The sequence below is a fragment of the Mixophyes fleayi genome, chromosome 9, assembly GCF_038048845.1.
Source record: "Mixophyes fleayi isolate aMixFle1 chromosome 9, aMixFle1.hap1, whole genome shotgun sequence".
In the NCBI taxonomy this organism is placed as follows: Eukaryota; Metazoa; Chordata; class Amphibia; order Anura; family Limnodynastidae; genus Mixophyes; species Mixophyes fleayi.
The window spans coordinates 1,559,452-1,573,858 of record NC_134410.1 but is presented as its reverse complement, the minus strand read 5'-3'; the positions used below and the strand labels follow the sequence as shown (position 1 = coordinate 1,573,858).

The following is a 14,407-nucleotide window of genomic DNA, read 5'->3' as shown; positions in this document are numbered from 1 at the left end:
GTGTGATGAGCTTGATTGCAGAAGCTGTAGATCGTACTCCGTTGCCTGTGGCAGATAGAGCTGCAGATCTGAGATGGTTCCGCTGCTAAGAGAAAGGATTGTCAAAGATCTGCAGAAAGTGCTCCCCGGCTGAGGAAAGGAGGCGACATAGAGCGGATCTGCAGAGAGTGCTCTGCTGTCGTAGAGCGCATCTGCAGAGAGTGCTCTGCTGTCGTAGAGCGCATCTGCAGAGAGTGCTCTGCTGTCGTAGAGCGCATCTGCAGAGAGTGCTCTGCTGTCGTAGAGCGCATCTGCAGAGAGTGCTCTGCTGTCGTAGAGCGCATCTGCAGAGAGTGCTCTGCTGTCGTAGAGCGCATCTGCAGAGAGTGCTCTGCTGTCGTAGAGCGCATCTGCAGAGAGTGCTCTGCTGTCGTAGAGCGCATCTGCAGAGAGTGCTCTGCTGTCGTAGAGCGCATCTGCAGAGAGTGCTCTGCTGTCGTAGAGCGCATCTGCAGAGAGTGCTCTGCTGTCGTAGAGCGCATCTGCAGAGAGTGCTCTGCTGTCGTAGAGCGCATCTGCAGAGAGTGCTCTGCTGTCGTAGAGCGCATCTGCAGAGAGTGCTCTGCTGTCGTAGAGCGCATCTGCAGAGAGCGCTCCCCGGCTGAGGGAAGGCCTATATTCCCCCCCCCCCCCACACACACACACCCCCCCCCCTCAAAAAAAAATTTGAATATTTTAATATTTGAATCCAGTAAAGCATGGGGAATTTGACAATATATTTAATTACTGGTCATCACCACTTATTAGACTTGGGGGTGGGAGATTAGTTTTATCTCTTAGTCATTACAATGTGAAAATTCGTCAGATATGGCAGCGTTTCTTTAGTGTACTTTTAGATTTATAGATGATCCCATGTATAAGTAAATTAGTTTGTGAAGGATGATGTCTCGCAGTGTCCCCCAATGGTAGGAAAGAGAAAGATGCTTTGCAAGATGAAACGTTTTTCAGACCCGCAGTGTCCAGTCTTCGGCTTGAAGCTCTATGTGGTCGTTTATCTCCCATTTCACATGTGGTTTCTCTGTCCTGAGCAGGAGGATCTCAGCCATCATCTGGGAGGTGCGTTATATTGAACACAACGCTAGAACCTTCAATGAGCCCAATTCTCCGATTGTCAAGTGCGCCAAGATTGTGACGGACGTGTTGCTGCAATATATCGGGTGTGTGTGACGTACATGTGTCTGTTTATGGTTCAGGGACATTCGTACCAGAGTCACTAAAGCTGTTTGTGTTGTATTTATAGTGATGACAACTGCACAGATATTTTAGAGATCTACAACCAAGTTAGATCTGAAAATCTGGGTGACACTGAGGAAGAGGAGGAGGTGAGGGGTCCATTTGTAATGTACAGATACCGGAACGTGAATCCTCTGCCGTCTGAGCTTACGCTCTCTGCTTCTTTTCCAGCATAGCGTGGTGGTTGAGATGGAGTCGGACGGGCCGGGAACCTCTTCAGGGAGAACCGTTAGTAAACCTCTGGTAAGAACGCTTCACTTGGGTCGTGTTCCAGTGGATCTGCGTAGGGTTAGTCGATACCAGCACATGTTTCAAGATTTCAGCTGCAGAGAAGTCTCATGTGCGCAATAACACTTTCTCTTTCAGCCATCTGGGACACGGAGACTGCCGGTGGGGTTAAGCACCACTTATATGCGGCAGGACGTGCGCCATTAGCCCCCCCCCTTACCAATACTTAGCCCACCTTCCAAGCAGAGAAGTTCAGCCCATTTTATTTATTTTAGTCATTTCCACCTTCTTCTCAAAAGATGTCTTCGGTGATCCCTTTGTCTAACACTTGGAAGAAGTGTGGAAGCAAAAATACGTCCCCACAATCTGTTCTGCAACTCAGATATCTTTTTAGTTTTTATAAAGTTCACCCAAAACTTTTGCTTATAAATTTGTGAATGTTCTCAGTAACTCTTTTCTGTGGAGCTGGTAAGGTAAGTGGCCGCCTACGACTCTGTGTTCAGTGCACTGTTTTACGTTATCTCCTCCATTATTGTTAGAACTGGCTACGGGCCTGGATGTCACGCCAACCGTGTTTCCACCTGATACCCGGCGCAGTGAGTGACTTGTTAGGAGGCTGAAAGGCGGAGATAGCGCCCCAGAGTAATCTAATAGTCATGTATCTCATTTGAAAGGTCACACGTCGCACCAAGAGAAACCTGCTCCAATCCAATCCTGATTCATGGAAGGACAAATGTAAGGAGCTGCTGGACCTGATCTACGAGCGAGAGGACTCCGAGCCCTTCAGGCAACCGGTCAACAGCGTCTCGTATCCTGTAGGTTCTGTACTTAACATACTGTAATATAAAATACTGCTGCAGCTAGGGGTGACTAGTGTGCATGTATAAATATATATATTTAGTGCAAACTTAGATTTAAAGAAAATTAAAGCTACAAAATATACAAAAATGCAGTACATATAAACATCAGATACGTACAATCAAGACTCTTACATAAAGTGCTCTAGAGCACTTGTAACTGCATTAAGATGAAACTGATGCCTAATCTGGCATCGCTGTTGTGGTGTCTCCAAGTGGTTCCCAAGTGAATATTCCGTTACATGGGCCATATTGACTTGTCCAGACTCTTGTCCTGAGCTTGTGGGAGATGTGTGTGTCCGTCCCTCTAAGTTGTAATCTTGTCCTCACTTGCTGGTGAAACGCGTGAGAGGTTTGTTCTACAGAGGCCAGGGATCAGAACGCAGCAAACAAAGGGTACGACACAACTTTATTTCTCTTTATTAAAACATAGACTTATATTATCTCAATGAAGAGAGTGTTGCAGGATATTTACTAAAATAGGTAAAGTGTGGTGAGTTAGAAACCGTACGTTGGGAGTAATCTCATACACACAGGGGCGGATCTAGACAACTGCTTTACCCGGGGCAATTTTAGGGGGGGGGTGGGGGGGAGATTTAGGCCCTTTCTGATTTCTAAGGCTGCCGGCGGCTGCACACTATGTGCAGGTCCGCTCGGCAGTGACTGTGTTTAAAACACAATCAGAGCAGCCGGGCAGCACACTGTCACTGCCGAGCGGACCTGCACAGTGTGCAGCTGTCGGCAGAAAACCCCCCCTGGATCCGCCACTGCGTACACATAGCTGTTATAAGATCCTTGGTAATTATTGATGAGAGCTGTTAGTTATGCTTTTATTATTAAATCTAAAAATTGATGACCAAGTTGATGACCAACAGCTCCCTATCAGTGTTATACACCTTGTCAGTCACTAATCTGCTAAACACTACTATAAAGATCCACAACTATCCAATAACACCATGATCCAAGAGCATAACCAACAGCCCTATAATCAGTAATTACCAAGGATCCTATCACAGCTATAATTAGCTCTCACTGATTTCCATATGGAGGACATAGAACGCGTGCTATTTAGATAAATATTATAATTATGTGATTATGCCCAACGTACAGTTTTTAACTTTCTACATATTTTAATAAATTCGGTGAAATGCTATCTTCATTGAGATAATAGTCTATTCTTTAATAAAGCGAAATAAAGTTGTGTTTTTTAAATTGTTATAAACTATATGTAATTCAGACTGTTTAGTGTTTGTGCATCACAATGTAACGCTCGCTCTATCTTCTGCCTTTATGATCAGAACGAATGTAGAGAAACCAATGTTCAAATGTCGATGTGTAGCATAAAGGTTGACAGTCTCCCGCTAACGCGTTTCACCTTGAAAAGGCTTTCCACGGGGATCGTTAACATACTTGGCACAACTATAACAATCTGTAGCAGTGATTGGTTGGTGCTAATTTCTGAATGTTGTTTGTAGGATTATCAGGAGATAATAGACACTCCGATGGATTTCACAACAGTGAAAGCCAGCCTGGAAGCTGGGACCTACGTCGATCCGCTGGAATTCGGGAGAGACATTCGGTTGATTTTTAGTAACTCCAAAGCTTACACCCCCAATAAGAAGTCCAGGGTAAGACGAAGTGTTTGTAGATAATGTATCAATCCACATTTATATGCATTGTGCCGCTTAATGATAGACTTTCAAGCCAAGCGGATCTTGGCTCGGGTACATGGTGAGTGATATCAGTTCGCAGTGAATAGAGGCATTGCTAAATGTGGACCTGTCCCCACCAGCCTCCTCTTTATTCTGTCTCCTCCGCATTGAACTAAACTCGTATGGTAACGTACACTACGGCCAGTGCTGTCCAAACAACAGACGTGTTGATCGCAGAGTCGATCCGTTCATCTTTTTATACTACTAGAATGCTTGAATCCTTCTCCCTTTGTCTCCTCGCTCTTATTTATATACTGCATTTACTGGAATTAAGTGACCTATACCCGCAAGAAGCAAAAGATGAATACAATAATGTGTTTATAAGCAGTTGTTTTCTTGTACAGTGTAGTCACAAATATTAATTGGTGCCAGCATTTGACCCCTTTCTGATACACATTATGGGCATTTAGGATGAGTAATATCTGTTTTGTGACTGGACACGTCTCGGAGCTGCTCTGCTCTTGTGTAGGCTGTAATGAGGGTCTAGCACTGTACTGAATTTGTGGCGTGTTCTCCTTCATTAACATGGAAACAACCATTTGAAACTGTGAGCGATCATTTAACCAGTTATGCGCAGGAAGACGTAGATATTCCCACGCTCGCTCTGGTTTGTATTTGTTTAGATTAATAGGGGACGATTTCCTGCTGCTGTTTCAGTTGAACGTTCTAGTTTTATGTTGAATGTGACTCATTTCTGAGCGCCGCATCGGTATAAAGTAGAGAATTGAGACTTGGTGGTAGGTTTTGGAAGTATAGATGCAGGTAATAGTTTTTTGAGAGACGTTGTTTCGGAAAAATGATGAGAATGGATGAGGAGAGTGATCCTTCCAGGACAGGGTCTGTGCTGATTCTGTGCTATGTTTTGGGTGTTTTTTTTGTTTTTTTAAATAAATATTAAAGCCAACGCCCTGGTCAAATGTGCCATGAGACCAGAGGAGACCGGCTCCCCGGCCACAACGTGCCCTGACCCAGCAGGGTGTAATAGTCCCTTCCTATGGGTCCAGGTGGGCGTCGGGCATCGGAACTACTGAGATGGAGACATTGGCAGACCGGGCACAGCTTACCTGGAGCCGCTAGGGTAAGGGCCTAAGAGTGGCACCAATTGGTTCCTGGTTAATGGGAAAACTGAAATCTACTTGGAACAAGTGTACCATGTGCCGGACCTCCTTGTTTTATGGAATTTTATGGGTAAAAGCCAAAACAATAGCTAGGAAAAAAAGGCATTCGAGGTGAGAGAGAACATGGGGATAGAACAAAAGGTGCAGCACCCCCGCAGGACCTTCAGAACCAGGTGAAGGAGAACAAAACGACGGCCCAATGGGGCCCGCTCATGTTAATATCTGGAAGCGGCACAGAGAGGGCTCACAGGCCTCTCTCCAGACCCCCTGGAGGAACAGAGACAAACAAGAGTTGCAGAAACTCAGTTTCCAGGGCGAGTAGGAATCTCAAACAGTCTGACAGACTATACAGGAAGAACGGCCAGCGAGGACCTTGTGCTGATGGCGTCTGTGCCGTTAGCGCCGGGGCCCAGGGACAGAGCCTCTGGAGCTGCGTTATTAGATTCTGTTTTGATTCCTTGTCATATAGAAAGGTAAAGTAATGGAGTCGTTTGAGATGACTGAATGTGAGATTTAAACTCATCTGATGTGATGGATCCCAAGGAAAGTGGTTTATATATGTGTGAAAATCCCTGTGAAATTCAGGAGTAGCATTAGATTACAAGACGCAATAATATTTTGAATTATTCAGTACCGTCTGCCTCTCTTAAATCTGATTTACCGTGAATGAAAATTTTAGTCATCCATTTGTATGTAGATGTACTTTATGGATGGTTTCTAAAGTGCTTTATTTTGAGCTTATGTAAGTGAGAGGCTGGATAATATAATATCTTGTGGTTTGGTTGTGAGTTTTAATATATAAATATATGTGTATGATATCTCTGTGCTTTTCTTGCCACTTATCCATTTCCCAAGTTATAGATTAGAAATGATCGATGTCCCAGTTATTGGTGGATCCGCGCTCGTATGAGGAGGAGCCTCTCAAGAACTATCACTCATTGACTTGTTAAAATGTCATTATTGATCTTTTAATACAACATAATTGATTTGCTACGACAAATAATTCTTCACTTGCAACTTGTACAAATTGCTAATAATAGTGATGACATGTATGACATACTGCGTGTACTACCACTCCGTGATACATTTTTAATCTGTGGAGATGAGATTGGCATCATTAGGCAACATAACACCCCCAAAATCCACCCAATCCTTCCCCGCTGTAATATCACATTGTGCTGACCCCATTGTGTAACACTGATCCCTTTTAATGCAGATCTCTCTTCACAAACTACTGCGCAGACCCCATAACCTATTACACAGACCTGTTTGATGTCTGCACATATACAAATTGCGCAGATGCCATTGACCACTGCCCAGATCTCATTGGCTACATCCCTGGACCTGAGTGGATTCTGACTGCGTGTATCAGCGAATACAAAATATCTTTCTTGTTTTCCTATTGACTCTGACCTGTTTACATTTCAGATTAGGAGAAAAATCCCCAAATTTTCAATTTTAGAATAGTAGTTGAAATCTATACCTCAGTAAAACGCGTAGGGTCGTCTTTGTTATGTCATCTGTATTTATCGAATGCAGGTTGTGTGTAGGTATGTTGGCCACGGCGGCTGCTTATACATAAAAGGTTTCCTAGCTGGATGTTAATGTTGCCGTGTTCTCCCTCCAGATCTACAGTATGACTCTGCGATTATCCGCCCTGTGTGAAACCTACATTAAAGATATCATCTCGGACTACAAGCTGGCCAAACAGTTACAGCAGCGGAAGAGGCAGCGGTACCGGAAGCGGATACACAGCAGCAGTAGCAGCTCCGCATCTAGCAGTAGAGCCTCCAGGTAAAGCCCTGGGAGGGGGTGAGACGCTATCAGGATTTTTGTCAATGCTGGTGGTGGTGTCCAATGGTCTGTTAGTCACTAATGAGATTCATTTGTTGTTTTCCAGCCCGAAAGCAAAACCAAGGAAGATTCAGCAGAAGGTCACAGCGAGCGCAACCCGCTCTCTGTCTAGGAGCAGCTCTTCATCATCTGAACGTAAGGCTTAGTGGGGGATCGTGGCTTTAAATCGGCAAGTGGCTGGGAAACCAAATTACAGCCTGGAGAGTGAGACCCCCAATAAATCTGGGGACCCCATTTGCACTTCTGCAGCACCTGGAGACTCCAGTCAGCGTCCCCGACACACTGAGACAGAACACCCGCAGAGGAGAGGACAAAACTAGGACCCCCAGTGGCTGCATTCTCCGCAAATGGATTGTTTTGTTTTGTAGATAAGATTCCTCCTCGTTAATTTATCCTGTACGATATATTTTCCTACTTTACACAAAGATACGAGCACTGACCACTAGGATTTCTTTCCTAGTGTCCGATTCTCCCGAGGAACCTGGTAGAATTTCTGCTGATGAAGAGATGGACGAGCAGCCGTCATCTTCCAGATCAAACATGCAGAATATAAGTGACACCGAGCCGGAGCCAGCGAGCAGCACGAAGGCCAAATCCTCCCCCGTCAAAGGTAACGCGTCCCTTTCAGAGGCCCGACCGGACTGACTGACTGACCGACCTCTCCGACTGATCGCTATTACTGTATTCTATTGACTGACCGTTTTTTATCACTGCACATAATTTGTTGGTTTGTTTTACAGCTGAACACACCAACGGACCTCTTATGAATGGGGATAGAGAAGATACTCCAAAAGCAAGAAGAAAGGTTCTGAGTTCTTCAGAGGATGAAAAGAAAGACGAGGACGAAGAAGCGAAGGAAGAAAATGAAAAACCACCTCCCTCACCTTCTGTGGGCACAGATTCAGGATCAAGCTTAAGTTCAAAGAGTGGCTCCGAGTCCGGGTGTAGCTCAGACTCCGAGCTGTCTGCCAAATCGGACCTGGATTATGTCGATGGAGATCACGATTACACCAAAGTAACGCGGGCGAAACTTAAGAGAAAACTACTGGATGCTACTGGTGATGGCAAATCCAAAGGGAAGGGACGAGGCCGCGGTAGGGGCCGGGGGCGGGGACGAGCGAAAGGCTATCATCTGAGAGGTGTAGATGTCAAGAAAGGAAAAGGAAGAGGCAGAGGGAGGGGAACATGCAAAAAAGAGCCGCCCTCAAGCCCAGCTTTAAAACGAGCACAGATGTCGGACGAGGACGATGATGACGAGGAGGAGGATGGCGATGAAAGCGATTTTACTGAACAGGAGAGAAAAAAGCCTCGAATTAACACCAGAAACCAGGGCAGGCGGACTGTGTTGTACAATGACGACGATTCGGACAATGAACACGATAGTTTGGTGCCATTTGACGATCCGTTGAACCTTGGGACCTCCAGATCGGGGAGAGTTCGTAAGATGACAGAGAAAGCCAGAGTCAGCCAATTAATGGGTTGGAATGGCTGATTTAACGGCAGACTGACTTACGTTTTAATTGTTATTTTAACGAGAGAGAAAAAAGGGTCTTTTAACTGCAGGGATTTTACCAGAACAAATTCCTAGTAGGATTTTTGTGGGACTGTTGCTCTTACGGTGGTGCTTTTTTGATGCAATTGTCAAAGTATTACTCAATCGCATTTTAAGGCCAGCCTTATTTATTAGGTCTTAAGACTCTTTACAGCCACAAAAATACGACACTACAATTTTAAGGGTGCAGCGTCCGGCGAGATGGGAATGATGACACCTTTGTTTCAAATCATGGTGATTGCTTTTGTGTGTAATATCGAGTTAAGCACCTTTTTATAGACCTTTTATATGGTTTTGTGACTTTATGCTTAAAGTACAGAAAATATTTTTTTGCACAAGATACCAACCCCGATGGCAGCTCAAAATGTTTACAGTTTTTAAATCTTTTGGGGGTGGGTGGATCCTCTTAAACATTAAACTTCCAATGCCAAATGTTTATGTTGTATCCTATACGAACAAAATGTCTTTTTGGTGACAACTTGGGTTTTAGGCCACTTTATGTATTTTCTTGTCGTGTTTGTGCCTTTGTCAACATGATTTGTCTCCATATCTTCCCATACCCCTGAGCATTACCCTCCCAGATTCTTAATATCCCAAATATGACGACCGTTTTCTGCTGGGTTAAGAGCCTCAAACTACCTCTGACCGGTTGGTAGGACACAGATTCTAGGATGTGATTTTGTGATTGTTACTGAAAATTTGCAGCAGTGTGTTAGTGGTTTATGCTTTCGTGTCGGGAATACACGAGCCGCTGTGAGTATCGGGGACGCGGTGTTACGCCGGATCTCATAAGTTCGTTGTTTGCACTCCAGAGTTACTCGCTGAAGGAAGTCCCGTGAGATCGACATGTTAATATTTCAGTTTAATTAAGCGGATATTTACATTAGAAGATATTTATTGTGTGTTTTATTTTTATTTCTTTGATTTACCCGTAAGAGTATATTAATTGCACTCCATGCCGGGAGATTTATAGAACGACAAAAGCCTGGTGCTGTCCTGAGCGGCTTTTTAAGGTTCTAGATGTAAAGACCAAGGCATTATTCTGGATCTTCTCACGGGCATCTGCATAGAGGACGTCTGATACCTTCATCCACATACGGTGCTTAGTAAGTCCTCCTTGTGTATGTTCGAGGGCTTCCCGATCGTTCCCAGCTACAGGGAGACGCTTTGCCGTTGTTGGGTCACTTTGCCGTCTCTTTCTGAAATCTATTTAAATGGTGCTTTTCATGGATCTATATTTCTTTGCTGTCTACGCCAAGTGTCTGGATTTTCTCTGGAAACGGGACTATAATGGGAATACAGCGATTTGTTTGTGACACAGATGGTTTGTGTCATTGTGGTAATACAATAATAGTATTATTATACTCGTTTAAATACTTATCAGCCTGGACCTTTTCACACCTTTAACATTACACTTAGTGGCAGGAGGATTGGGGGGTTTCTCCACACGTACTGCCAGGAACAGGGGGCTCTGCCCCCCTTTCCAATCTGGTGCTACTACGTCTGGGCTGGGAGATTTATCTTTAAAGCTCCCACCAAGATTACTTCCATGAATATAGTACCCAGACCTCTGTTCAGCTCTGTCCTTGGGGCCTTCCCCAAATTCTGCCACCCCCCTTCTTACTCTGCTGCAGGGGGGCTTCCAGCAGAGACGGTGACGCAGCACTTTCCGGAATAGGGGATACTCTGGTACCACGGCGTTCCGGTTCCCGTGAACAGGACTGGAGCTGCGGCATGATACCGCCAACATTGCTCCAATCCCCGTTGGGCCAGACCGTTATCAGTATTTACAGATGGTTTAATACATACACATGGGCGCTTCCCTAGTCGCACTTCAAATCACGTCACTGGTGGTATGAACATGAACTTCAGCATCTATTTTGTGTACTCTTTTCGTACAGCAGACACCCTGTTGGGCAAATGTCTTTAATCTGAGTTATCTTAAACCAAATTTGGATTTGGTTTAAGATGTATTGTTCGTATATGTGAAGAGTTGTCAGTGGAACTCTTAATACGTACTTAGGGCTGCAGTACCGAACGAAGCGCTAGACACACAGGCCTTGTTTAGATCGTTATCCGTATTTGTTATAGCTTTATGCAAGCAAGTAACAGCAATCATCAATATTGTGTAGATTGGTCAGAAGATAATGACGTTGAGCACAGAGACCCCTCTCCTACCACAGTGTAAAGGAGACGCTCTTTGTATTGTGTAGAACATTGCTATCACTGCAGTGTTCGTTAATACAGAGGTCTGGAATTATTAACCAATACTTTCTCCCTTGGTCAGACAGTAGGCTGCCTAGTGGTGATGTACTTGGCCAAGGGATGGAGGGTACTTGTGAATAATAATGGTCTAGAATTTGGCTTCTCAAGGCTGTAAACCGTCTGTATCTAGTGATATCCTGAGTGAGGTGGGTTTGGTTATTTGGAAGAAAGGTTTCCCTCCATCTATTCAGGCTTCATTCACATTCTTGTGTTTTTTTACGGAAACATCATTCCGTAAAGTTTCCGTGGCACCAAATTTTACAATATCTTGTATACTAAATCAGTTTACGTACTACAACATACTATACTAAAATGTTTAGTACACCAGTGATGAGCAGCTTGATCTATTTTGTGGCCCTAAAATGTGGTCCTTCCTCCAACATCAATCTTGTGGTTGTGCTGATCCACAGCATTGGTTTAAGTGATATTATCCCTTAATGTCCTATATGCTCCTTCTCTAATGCAGTATCTAGACCAATAAGTTGGCTCAGTATTGTGATCACACATTTTGGAATGACCTTCACCATCGTAGACACATAGAAACTTTTTTATTCAGCCATTCCTGTGAAAACAAAGCAATAATCAGCAGAAACTGTGATTTATCTCAGCCATTAATACATTGACGTCATAAATGGTTAAATAGGTAAAGGTGGCAGCTATTTCTATATTTAATTCCTAATTATATGTATCGTCATATTGTGCCAGGTTAGCGTGTGTATAAATGAGGAACCGTCACATGTGCGTTTCACTATTTGGAAGTAAAACTGTTTCTGAAGTGGTGACGTAATGCTGTATTAAGACCGCACGTTATTCCGTTTGTGGCCCAGCCTAGAAACTAGATTAATATCAACACTCGTGGACAGCCTTACTATTTAAATCACAGTCAGATGGCAAGCGATGGATTAAGAAAGACAGGCGGAGCCACAAGTAAAAACCAACGCGTTTCATGATCACAAGTGCTTAATCCACTAATATCTCCAAAGTCCTAAAGTCCAGATATTTTACCAGTAGATGTGCACATTTATTAAACCATCGCCTCTATAGAGAGATGTAAGCGATACCTCTCTTCTAGTTTACCAGCAGACACATTGTATCATTTGTGTACATGTTTTTTTCATAACCCATCTTCTCTAAAACATATATAGCATCCTCTTCTTTACGTGGTCTTCGTTTTATTTCCACCTTTTGTGCTTTTATTTTGCCAAACATTGATCATGTGTAATAGATGTTTATTTGTAACACATTGATGTGTGTGGGATTAGTGGTTATCGATACGTTTAATTGAACCCACAGGGTTCCACAATCGTTATCGAGGATCCATTTGTGATCCCGAAGACCAATCTGCAGGTGAACCACTTCCCTGTCCCACTTACAAGCATCGAATGATAAAACTGAGTCAGCAAAACTAAAATTGTCAGAAGGCAATTTTTTTTTTTTATGTATGCAATTGAATTGAACGTTGCAATATCGTTAGAAATTAACATTTTAGACGTTCTGCAAACGGACAAAATACCAACTACCCAAAATATTATGGAGGAGGCATCAAATTAAAATCAATATAAAGTGTTTTTATTGCATAATGCTGTGTTTTATTTAGTTTTAAGTCTGTCTATAGACTGGCTAATTAAGATTAAATAGCTAGTTTACATGACACAGAGTATACGTTGTATCTTTTTGGATAAAATGAACAATTCTAATGAACTAATGTCTTGTTTTATTACCTATACCTAACACAGATGTAGTGTTTGATGAATTTGACACACATTGGATCATTGTTGGGCTGCGGCTATTGTATATGATCACTATCCCACCAGGGTCACGGCACTGGGAACACACAAAATGCTTTTCTGTATTGCTCTGGTGCTGGGGAAACTCCTTGTTAGATGTTGTGCTGTAATTTTATGTCTGGGTTTCCACAAATGCATTAAATGGCTTCATCATATGGGTTGGACTTCTGCATTAAAGATTTAGGGAGACGGATTGCCGAATCCCTACTGTACGTCCTCTGTCTCAGGTCCTCCGAAATAATTCAGGGATTTTTTTTATTGCCATGTTGGCGGCCAAATGTACTATTTATATGCAATGAGCTGTAGTATTTTTTATTTTTTTTTGTATTGTAAAAAAAAAATAAAAAAAAATGTACATTTGTAAAGTATTTTCTCTAGATTTTGCTCTATTTGAGTTTTTGTATTTTAAGTTGTTGTTTTTTTTTTCTCCCCCCAAAATAAAGATGTAAAAAATAAATTTTTGTTAGTACAAATGTGTGTAAATTAAAATGTCAAATGTTTAATGTTTTGGGTGTATTGACAAATTCTTTCCAACGTTCACTAGCGTTATTCAGCGGTATAGAGATGGCTGGAGAAGTGGTGTAAGGTGCGGATTAGTGATATCTGACGGGTTCTAGGCTTGTCGGACACTTGGCAATATAAGTGTAAAATTAAACCGTCTGTTCTCTGCACCATCAAAGAGTTTAGTCCCCAATTAGAAACACTCAATTGTTGCAAGAGAAACGACTCGTAGGACTCACATCGGTTATGGAATATGCTTTAAAATTGGCCTTTCACCCCTGAAGAACGAATATTCTTATTTATTTGGAGCCCATTTTGATTACTGGAATTTAAAGCTGTAAAATAAAATAACTACTGAGACATTGTCTGGGTTTTGTAATAAACCTGGAAGTTCTACTTGTTAAGGTTTTATGGATAAACTGTGAGATTCTACTGCCTCTCCTGCTATTTATTGTACGTCTGCTCATTATTTTATCCATCTGTTTAATAATTGCAGTATAATTGGACTTGACTCACGATGATCATACCTGGATCACAGATTTTGTTTTTATTTTTTTTAAATTTGTGATCTCTTTTTTTAACAATTTTTTTTTATTCCTCTTATTCCATAGAACTCCATTTTTTTTTTTTTACTTTTTGTTAAAGATTATGTATTTATTTGTGTTATTAAATTAAAGACCTCAATAGCAAAAAAAAAAAAAGTGTGAATTATGAATCAGTTGTTCTTCGTCATATCGCAATAAAAACTTTGCATCCAATCTTACACGTTCCATTAACACTGTGGTATTGGAAATCTGGTGTGTTTTAGGAGTTTTATTTTGTTAATCGCAATGTATTTTTTGTAGAGGGGGGGGGGGGGGGTTCTCTGTTCTTCCATATAATATTGAAAGTTCCAGTTGGTGGTGTCCACTTATAAGAAAAGACTGCTGGTCTGTTAATGCCTTATTCATGTTAATAGAACATCGCTGCCATTGTTCTCCATGAATTCATTCTTGGGAAATTAGGAGAAGGAGCAGACACTGACTAGGGATGGCTGGTGCTCTACACCAGACGTCACAGTCAAGCTGATACTCATTGTTTTTAAAAAAAAAAAAATAATAAAAAAATGATATAGTCAAATTTTTTGCAATATATTAAATACAACCTTTTTTTTAAAATATAAGTAAAATTATGTTAATCAAGGATATATTTCCAATATTACAGCGGTTCAAGTAAAACATAAACATCTGTTCATTAGATGATATGCACTGAGATACATGTT

General features: G+C 42.3%; 1 protein-coding gene across 4 annotated transcripts in view; it reads left to right on the top strand.

Moving 5' to 3' along the window:
• The window catches only part of BRWD3 (bromodomain and WD repeat domain containing 3), a 42,091-nt gene extending 28,938 nt beyond the window's left edge, over positions 1-13,153 (top strand). For 2 of the 4 annotated variants that reach the window (XM_075186208.1, XM_075186207.1), the window contains exons 32-40: positions 1,071-1,196; positions 1,280-1,361; positions 1,444-1,515; positions 2,175-2,315; positions 3,833-3,985; positions 6,815-6,981; positions 7,088-7,176; positions 7,502-7,651; positions 7,782-13,153. In XM_075186208.1, coding sequence (XP_075042309.1) covers positions 1,071-1,196; positions 1,280-1,361; positions 1,444-1,515; positions 2,175-2,315; positions 3,833-3,985; positions 6,815-6,981; positions 7,088-7,176; positions 7,502-7,651; positions 7,782-8,533 — 1,732 coding nt within the window. In that variant the 3' untranslated portion in view covers positions 8,534-13,153. Of the gene's footprint in view, positions 1-1,070; positions 1,197-1,279; positions 1,362-1,443; positions 1,516-1,638; positions 2,316-3,832; positions 3,986-6,814; positions 6,982-7,087; positions 7,177-7,501; positions 7,652-7,781 lie in introns of those variants that run through there. The other 2 variants (XR_012679147.1, XM_075186209.1) reach the window with 2 other exon arrangements.
• Positions 13,154-14,407: the final 1,254 nt, after the last annotated feature.